The 10284-nt window shown below is 38.6% G+C and overlaps 1 protein-coding gene across 1 annotated transcript in view; it reads right to left on the bottom strand.

Moving 5' to 3' along the window:
- Positions 1-10284, bottom strand: part of LOC103600048 (leucine-rich repeat-containing protein 16A) — a 194580-nt gene that overhangs the window by 34046 nt on the left and 150250 nt on the right. Inside the window, exons 6-8 of the mRNA XM_008584277.1 lie at positions 8945-9042; positions 8538-8608; positions 8228-8301 (exon numbers count right to left, since the gene is read on the bottom strand). Of these exons, the coding sequence (XP_008582499.1) occupies positions 8228-8301; positions 8538-8608; positions 8945-9042 (243 nt within the window). The remainder of the gene's footprint in view (positions 1-8227; positions 8302-8537; positions 8609-8944; positions 9043-10284) is intronic.

Below are 10284 nucleotides of genomic sequence, written 5' to 3'. Positions count from 1 at the left end.
CAAACCACATTTCCCTCCTTACTGGCTTTCCCTTGCCTGCCATCTCCCTGAAATTGCAAAATCACTGTGACTTTTAAATAGACAGTGTGAAATACACCAGGAAAGTGTTAAAGAACAAAAATAATTGACAGATTTGAAGGGTGTCTAGCAAGCCCCACAATCTACAATGTGGGGAAAGCACAGATATAGAGAGCAACAATTCAATGAATAACAGCATGATTATTTTTAGCATATCAATATACCCCAGGAGTGAAGATTTCCCTCTAGTAAATCTTACATTTAAATGCTCAAAGAAAAAAACATTTTTTTTTTTTTTTGTCTTTTTTCGTGACTGGCAACGGATCGCAACCCTCAGTGTCGCGCCCGTACCGGACCGGGACCGGCAACGGGATCGCAACCCTCGGTGTTGCCCCCACTCCTCGCTCAGCCAGTGAGCGGCCTGTCTATATGTGGGATCCAAACCCTCGGCGGGAGCGCCGCCGCGCTTCCCAAGCGGCACACTGTAGCAGTGCGCCACCGGGCCAGCCCTCAAAGAAAATGTTTTATGCAACAATGCAAAGCCTTGCCACTCTTCATGTTCGGTGCCTACACATGATGGAAAATGCACTCTCGTGGAAAAGCCGATAAAGCTTAGAGCAACAGGAGCATCATCTTCCTGACATATTCATTTGATAGCCTTTCTGGGGATAACGTGGACTTTTCTCCATTATACCTAGTTTGTAAATGGAGTTGGAGAGCTTTAAAAATTTTTTAAATGTATTGGTTAAAGAAAGGTGTTATAACACCAAGGCCAAGGGTTCAGATTCCTGCATCGGCCAGAAGCCAAAAAATAAAACTAACACAAATTAGCTATTCCTACCTGGTACCCTAATTTATACAGAGACATGTCCTGGATATTATTAAATTATTAGCTGGACCACTCACCAACCCTGTGAAGAATGAGACTACCTGAAACAGCTTGCAGATGAGGATATTGCCAGAGATCTAAGAGTAGTCTCTCAATGTTTTGGTCATTCACTCCTAACAGCAAAATATTTGGGGCATTCCCTCCACCCCCAAAAATGTGTGTTTACCTAAATCATATATACGTGCAACTGATATATTAGGCTCACTATAAAACATATACACACAAATAAAATGGATGAGAAAAAAATAAACAAAAACCAGGTTCTACTATTAGCTCCACACTCCCCAAAATATCATTGTCTTGTTCACCCCACAGAGTTTATCTGACCCAGGTTGGAGACCACTGTTCTACACAACCATTTAGAGAAATTTAGGAAGGGAAACAGAAGCCAGTGCTGTTCACACCTGATTCCACACTCTTAAATGAGAGCAGGAATTAAAAAAAAAAAAAAAAAAAAAAAAAAGTTTAGATTAGGAGAGAATTACAGCAGTGCCCCTAAAACAACCTTGCCAAGCGTAATCCACACTCGGAACTCTTTCCTGATGGTACCATGCTCAAGAATGTCACCTTGATGAGTAAGAAATACAACAACACAGAAGCATGAGTCTGCTGGCTGAGCTCTCATGAGCCAAGTTCAAACTCAATGATGCATGTCGTTGAGTCTTTGGAGGATTGATGAGATTAGTTCCTCTTTAAAATCTTCCAGGAGCAAGAGAAATCGATGTATTTAAAGCTCTATGTTCTCTTCTCCTCAGCACCACTGCCTCCACCTCATCATTCTCTGCCACTCTGAATTACAGCGTAATTACATTTTTAACATGTCAGCTCACAGACCTTCGAGAGATCCCATGAGAAATGTATACCAAAGCCTTTTTCAATCTATGACACTGATACTTAAACCAGAGCAAATTGAAAGAATGTACTTAAATAAAATTTTGGAGCCTACAAATAACAACTGAGTGGGCATTTTTCCAAGTACTTTCTACTTACTATCCCTCTCCAGAGACTAAGGGGACGGCTCTAGACTGACCACTGTCACCCTCACACCTGAATGCTTATTCAGCAACAACAGGAAGACTGGTCTTCAACGAAGAGAGAACATTATGCTGAATGACCCATAAGAAGTCTCAGGATGATGCATACGCTTCTCCATTCCTCAGTTCATGAGGCTATATAGTGCACATGACGTAAAGGTTACAGTATCCTAACACAGGGCATATCTCTGAAGAAGAGCAGATCCCTGGCAACTCAGAGAGGTGAGGATTTGTAGGATCTCCATGATAATAACAGTGACAAACACTACCCTATTGCCACACCTGCACTTTCTTCCAAAACCATGTCTTATGTGTGGTGATGGGCCGGCCACACACACACACACACACACACACAGAGCTATTTCCTCCATCTCTGTGAGTTGACTGATAAAACTGCCAAAGCCATGTTTAGTCCGCCCTCCTCCCAGGCCTATGAATTAATATCAGTGCCACTCACAGGACCTAAATCTCCATTTTGGACCTGAACTAGTCCTGGGCAAATGGTAGTTATGATCCCCTAGGTACAAAAAGACAATGACCCAGGTGAGTGTAGTGAAAGAAACACATGGAACTGTATAAGAATCCAGACAGGATTTAGCCATGAGTTGGAGTAAGTGACATAGAGCAAAATGGGATTAAAAACACCATTAAAGCGGTAACTGCCAACCTCAGTATGGGAGAAAAAATGTTTGAGTATCTGATGAGCTTTCTAGAAACAATCCCCTCAGCCTCCCAGGATTCTGATTTGCTCTCCTATGGCTAATCAGTTTCCCCTGAAAATCCTTTACTCTGGGACACTGGTTTGACTGCAGTGTCACATCACATAGCACGAGCAAGACAGACAGCCCAGTCCTCACTGAACTTCCACTCCAACAGCACTAATGGTTTGAAGGACTGTTAAGAATGGATGTTTCTAACTATGATGACAGATGCAATGGCAAGAAAAAGGAGAATGAGAAAATAAAGCTTTGAATATTGGCCAATCAGGAGAGCTTTCTTATTGACTATATGAAATGGGTACAGCCTTCTAGAAAGATATCTGGCTATAATTACAAGTTTAGAGATTTTTTTTTTCCTTTTTTGTCTTTTTTTTACTGACCGGTAACAGGATAGCAACCCTCGGTGTCGCGCCCGTACCGGGGACCAGCAACGGGATCACAACCCTCGGTGTTGCGCCCGCTCCGCGCTCAGCCAGTGAGCAGGAACCGGTCTCCACGTGGGATCCGAACCCTCAGCGGGAGCGCTGCCGCGCTCCCAAGCGGCACACTCTCCAGTGCGCCACCGGGCCGGCCCCAAGTTTAGAGATTTTTACATACAAATGTAGGCCTAATCTCATTTTAATAAATGTCAATAGTAAACAAGATTGCTTACTTGTATCTGAATTGTTTAACTAGAACTAACATGGGAATAAAACACCATAGTGGGAAAATTCATGTACACACATGAGAATTATTGCCTATATTTGCTAAAAAACTCCAGCTCAACACATTGCCCATTTCATGCCTCCTCTTACACCTCCAACTTGTCTAATTTCTCCATAATTAACATCCAAATGAGAAAAATACCAGCATGCCTTTTTGTGAAATCTCTCAAATTTAGAGAATAACCCACACCACATTCAAATTATGCCACAATGAATCCTTCCAGGCAACTGTACTATTTAAGTACAGACTCATTCCCTTCCTGAATAAGCATGTTCAAGCTTCTACTACATAAAAATGTTTACCCAACATAACTTGTTATAACTCAAATAGCAAAATACTATTAATACAGGCCATCTAATAGGACTGAAAATACCCTCTTTATACAGAAGCTGGCTCTAATTTTAATAGTAAGAATCACAGAAAGCATTAAGTCCTTAAAAAGAGGGGACAATTTACTGGTATGTTTATGTACGTGAAGTTCAATAAAAGAAATGTTTCACTGTCAAAAAAAAAAGAAAAAGAGGGGACAAACACTGCAGATTAAGATGATTAAGATAGAACTCTGAAAAAAAGCAAAATTATTTAGGCATTAGCAGGAGAGATAACATAAAGAGCAGCAATCCCCATATTTTATAGATCAAGCCCGTTATAGTTTTTAAAAAAAAGACCCTCTATCTTTTAATATTTAATTATTGAATACTAAATACTACAATGTTAACATATATATTATAAAACAAAGACAGAAATTTCAAAATGGGTGAATAATACAGTAGTACCCCCTTATCTGCAACTTTACTTTTATAGGTTTCCATTACCTGCAGTCAACCAGTCTGAACATATTAAATATAAAATTTCAAACATAAACAATTCATAAGCTTTAAATTGTGCAGTGTGCTGACTAGCATGAGGGAATCTCTTGCCATCCACCTGGGACTTAAATAATCCCTTTGTCTACTATATCCACACTGTCTACACCACCAGCCCATCAGTCACTTAGTAGCCCTCTCTGTCATGGTATCACAGTGCTTGTGCTCAAGCCACCCTTATTGTACTTAGTAACGGCCCTAAAGTGCAGAGTAGTGACTCTGGCAATTTGGATATGTCAAAAAGAAGCTATAAAGTTCTTCCTTTAATTGAAAAAGTGAAGAAAGGTCTCAACTTAATAAGTAAAAAAAAAAAAACCATATGATCTACACTAAGAATGAATCTTTTATCCATGAAATTGTAAATGGTATATTATTATAATTGTTCTATTTTATTACTAGTTGTTGTTATCTCTTATTGTGCCTAATTTATAAATTAAACTTTATCATAGGTATGTATGGATAGGAAAAAATATAGTGTATATAGGGTTCTGTACTATCCATAGTTTCAGGCATCCCCTAGGAGTCTTGGAGTGTATCCTTTGTGGATAAGGAGGGACCAACTACATTTTTTGGTAGCTCATCTTGTATTTTCCTTTGGGCATATACATCCCACATTAGAGGCCACTGATCTGGACCATAGGTCAGCAAACTATGGCCCACAACACCCATTTGGGTAAATGCAGTTCTGTAGGAACACAGTCATTCATTTACATATTGTCTACAGCTGCTTTTAAACTACAGCAGTGGAGCTGCATCACTGTAATAGCAACTGTCTGGCTCAGAAGGTCTAAAACATTCACTATCTGGCCTCTTACAGAAAAAGTTTTCCAACTCCTAGAGTCTCAGTAATGAAAAAATTCCTTCTAGTCCCTTAATTAAGAAAGAAAAATAGATGATTATGGTCCACCCAATTAATGCAGTGTTTACTAATGAACTAAAAATGCTTCAACTAAGGAATTAGTAAATCCACTTTTAGGAATTAACAGTATAAAATTCATTAAAGGTGTAACAAAGCAAGTCCCAAAACACTCAAGCTGCCCTACAGTGTCTTCACTGCTATAGGACAGTTGTTCTCCGAGTATGTCCACGGACTGCTGGAGGACCCTGAGATCCATTCAGGGGGTTCAAAACTATGTTCCCAATAATACTAAGACAAATTTGTCCTTTTCACTGTGTTGACATGTGCACGGATGGTGCAAAAGCAATGGTGGGAAAAACTGCTGGCACCTTCGCACAAACCAAGGCAAGAGTCTTCACTGCCACACACTCAGTTTTTTAAAAAACCAAACGTCAATTTCATTTTGAAATGTCCTTGATGAAGTAGTAAAATTAACTCATTTTAGTAGTTCTTGGCCCTGAGTACACACCTTTCAATACTACGTGTAACAAAATGGAAAGTCTGTACAAAATGCTTTTTCTATATACCAAAGTGATAATTCGTCTCAACATAAAGTATTTGTGTGATAGTAATTATAAGAAATTGTAAGTAATTGAAATTGTAAGCAGAACTATCTCCATTTTTAAAAGAAATTCCATGGAAAAAATTACAAAGTATAATTATTCAGACTTGGAATTTGGCAGACATTCCTTCTAAAATATAAGCAGTGAGTTAGTCAGTTCGAGGAAATAATCTGATAGTATTTTTTTCCAGTAGCAAAATTACATTTTTTAAGCAAAAATTTGAATTTGGGAAACTTATTTGCCACTATGAGCTTGACAGCTTTACAGTACTTTTTAACAAGATCAGTGGTGATAGTCAACAAATGTCTTTTTTTTTTTTTTTGCTATTGTACAATAGCAAAATATTTGGGAACTATGCCTAACTCAGTGAGCCAATAGTCTCTAAATAACCAATGCACAATGCTACAAAATCACACACGGGCAAGACCCAAAGTACAAGATAGACCAAATAAATCTTAAGTTAACAAAACACAAAAATCTTCATTGATATGGTCTTATATTCTACATTGAAACTAATCTTTAAGAAACTACCTCTTGCTGAGCTGTGGTGACCTACCAAAAAAAGAATACCCACAATTATGTGAAAGGGCTGTTAAAAAATACTCCCCTAACTACATATCTATAGAAGCCTGAATTTTCTTTACATACTTTAGTCAAAACAACATATTACAAAAGATTGAGTGCAGAAGCAGATATGAGAATCCAGCTATCTTCTATTAAGTCAAATACTGAAGAGATCAGCAAAAAAGTAAATCGATGCCACTCTTCCTGCTGATTTATTTATGTTTTGGAAAATACAGTTACTTTTCATAAAAATTTTATCTACATTAGCACATAATGGTCTATTAATGCTCTTATTAAATGAATTAATATGCCAAATTTTAGTTTTAATTTCTAAAATGGTAAATACCAATGGATTGACCCACATAAACAAAAGATCGATCATTTTTAAGAATGCAAAGGAGTCCTGGGACCAAAAACACTGAGACCCAATACTGTAAGCCTCTTTACTCCTACCTTACTCTACATGCAATTGTCTTGTCTTTTTTTTTTTTTTTTTTTGTCCTTTCTGAGACCGGCCGCACCACGCTCAGCCAGTGAGTGCACCAGTCATCCCTATATAGGATCCGAACCCACGGCAGGAGCGCTGCTGCACTCCCAGCGCCGCACTCTCCCGAGTGCGCCACGGGCTCGGCCCCAATTGTCTTGTCTTATTGGAAAATATTACAAAACAAAATATTTTCTCTTTTTCTTTCTCAGTTCACTTTTTTATATGCTACACAGGTAACATCTTGCCTAAATTTGAGAGTATGAAGTTCCTTCAGATATAAGAAGGAAAATAGCTGTAAGTGGGAGAAAAATTGCCTACTTCACAAAAAGGAAGCAAATCCAACCTTGGGAACCAGAGGCCTGAGGCATGTCAGCCCCGACTACAGACACAGCTGAGCCCACTTCACCATCCTCCATGGACCCAGGCTGTGCAAAGAGGAGGCAAATCCATCTAGTATACTTTTTCCTTGCTCAATTCAGTCACCTAAAACTCTTCAGGGACCCCACTGCAATTCTCCAGGTAGGTGGAAAAATAATCTGAAATGCTACTTCTCAGGGTAAGACACTGGTGCTAAGAAGAGACACTGGCAACAAAAATCCTCTGTGACATTCCAGTTGTCCAAATGGCATATAAGGTACAGCTGGAATCCCAGATTTCTCTCTCGGTTCCAAACAGACAGAAAGATGTATAGGCTGGGTTTCATCACAGTAGGACTGATATCAGCATGCCTACAGTAAGTCATGGCACGTGCAGAGTTGAAGATATTGGGATAAGCCAGGATAAATTACCAGAAAAGACATTCTGGAGGGGGTCAGGGCTCAACTCTGTAAGAGAGCAAAATAAATTTGACAGGTCTGCTCTTGTTGAGAAAACAAGGAACCAAATGAAGCTTTTCTCTGGGGCCTGATCACACGAGCCATGGCCCTAAGTATATTCAAGTCAAGAACTTAAAACCTAAAACTCTCTTAAATAACTTTGAATGGGTTTTGTGAATTTATTATCACTATCTCAAGGCAGATATTGGCAAACTGATTTCACTAACATACGCATATTTACCCTAGCAATTCCTAATTCATAAAGAAACCGTGAATTAAAATTCATTTGTTAGGATTTCAGCACAGAATTTCATCCTAGAAAAAAATATTCTAGGTGTTAATTAGGTAAAACAGAACTACTTTTTATACACAGGTTAGAGTAAATAGATTTTTGTAGGCTGGTATAAGAACCTAAGAATTATACCATTTCCACGGTAAAATTCCACACATTTTCTAACTATGAAATCTGGATTTGGGGTACACACACGCATCTCCAGAAGCCATTCATAGTGATGAACTTATGTGAAAGGCAAGATCCCTAGATTCTTAGATTCTCAGATTCCCCTTATAAAAGGATTCTCTGGAGATACACATCCCTAAGTGGCAATAGAGAACTGTAGCCCTGAAAACAAAGTTAGGAAGAGAAAGAAGGAAACAGACGCAGCTTACCTGTGGTCAAGATGACTAAAGTCTTGTAAATTCAATTCCCTGGTGTCTTGTGTCAGATAAATTGTATCCACATCCTATTTGAAATATAATTCAGCCATGGAATTAGTCCGTGTAGATGATCAAGGAAGCAAGAGAGACACAAAGAGAATTAGACAATGACAGGTGATTTTTATGTTATCTGGGGAAGGAAGATTTTCAGGAGAAGAAAAAAATGAAAAGGGGGTGGGGAGAGAGAGAAATAAGTCAGCCAAATACTTGACTATTCTCTGGGAGTGTGTGCACGTGTGCACGTGTTCACAGGTATACTTACCCATTGTACTTCTTCCCTGTATGAAAATCCAAGCCAGTCACAAACACAAGCATACATCTGAGAAAATCCACCTGGGACATACAACAGAAATGTTGGCAGGTTTTCAGCAAAATGCTTTTTAAACTAAAATTTAAAAGCTTAAATATGGCCAATGTTGACCATGCCAATTATCCTTTTCATTCAAAAAAAACCAGCAGATTCTCCTCCCTGTTCTAAAGTAAGTACATAGCAGGGTGCAAGAGAGCTTAAACATAGAACTTTGTCCACCAATCTAAAGTCTGTGCACTGCTAATCACACCTTAAAACTAATTGTACCTTTACAGTAGCACACTAGGAATAGACTTAACTTCCTGGCAGGGGGACATCCATCCAGCTGTCTACATTTTGGTTTTAAAATGCATGCTCACCACAGGGTCCCTGCTCCGCCACGGTCTGGCTGTCCCACAGAGCCTGGAGACTGGCCAGGCGTTCAGATGGTTCCATGGAGACCTTTTTCATGATTCTCCTGGAAGATCAAAAACAACAACAAATTTCACAAATCAAGTTTTTTGAACTGCACAAAGAAATATATTTTCTGATATACCTTTTTTTAATAAACAAAGATGGGTTTCACTTCAATTTTGGCAAATAGAATTCCATTTCTGAAGCACTAGGGAGCCAGAAATCTACAGGAACTTAACAATAAATCCTTTTATTTAACTTCCCTCTTTGTAAGCCAAAGGTATTTAGCAACGTAAACAGTCTCTATGTTATTTGGTTGTTTTATAACGTTAGATTTTGTCAGAATAGTTAGAAAATCACGTATTCTACTTAATGAACTAAGTTATTAGATTATGTACATACCAAATATAAATTACTAATTTGTAAAGAATTAAAATACAACTCTCCTATATCCTTCCATAGTGTCCTATACAAATGTCCCTTAAGAAATTTATCATTTCATCTTGGAATAACTGTTCCTTTTACCATCTCTTCCCATGGACTATGAGTCTTCTGGGGTGGTGACCATGTCCAACTCCTCTCAACCCCCATCCTCATCCTCAAAACCTAATAGAGTTCCTGCCCACACGTGTAGAGGCAGGACAGAGTAGGGGTTAAAGGTACAGCTGGGGCTGGCCAGTTAGCACAGTTGGTTAAAACATGGTGCTGAGAACACCAAGGTCCAGGGTTTGATCCCTGTACAAGCCAGCTGCCAAATAAAAAAAAAAGCAATCAACCACCCCAAAGTTTCATTATCTGTAAAACTGACAAAATAAGAGGACTTATCCCATAGGGTTATTTTGAGAAAGAAAAAAAAAAAAAAACCTGTGAAGTTATTAGAATAATCACTGCTGCATGGTAAAGGTTCACTACATGTTAGCTGATACTGTCATAGCTATCACGTAGTAATTATCTAACGAATAGTTTGTGAATTCATTAATTCACTCAAGAAAATTTTACTGAAGGTCTACAGTGTGCCAAGACCCATTACCAGGTACAGTCATCCCTTGGTATCCATGGGGGATGTGTTCCAGGCTCTCCCACCGATACCAAAATCCACAGATGCTCAAGTCCCTTATACAACATACGCACATCCTTCTGTATACTTTAAATCATCTCTAGATTCCCTATAGTACCTAATACTCATACAATGTAAACGCTTTCTTTACAGCGCTTATACTGTACTGTTTTCATTTGTGGTTTTTTTTTTTTTTTTTTTTTTTTTTACCCTTTTTTTTTTTTTTTTCTCTTTTTTTTGGGGGGTTTT

The sequence above is a fragment of the Galeopterus variegatus genome, unplaced genomic scaffold, assembly GCF_000696425.1.
Source record: "Galeopterus variegatus unplaced genomic scaffold, G_variegatus-3.0.2 Scaffold3202, whole genome shotgun sequence".
Classification (NCBI taxonomy): domain Eukaryota; kingdom Metazoa; phylum Chordata; class Mammalia; order Dermoptera; family Cynocephalidae; genus Galeopterus; species Galeopterus variegatus.
This window is presented reverse-complemented; position numbering and strand designations above follow the sequence as displayed.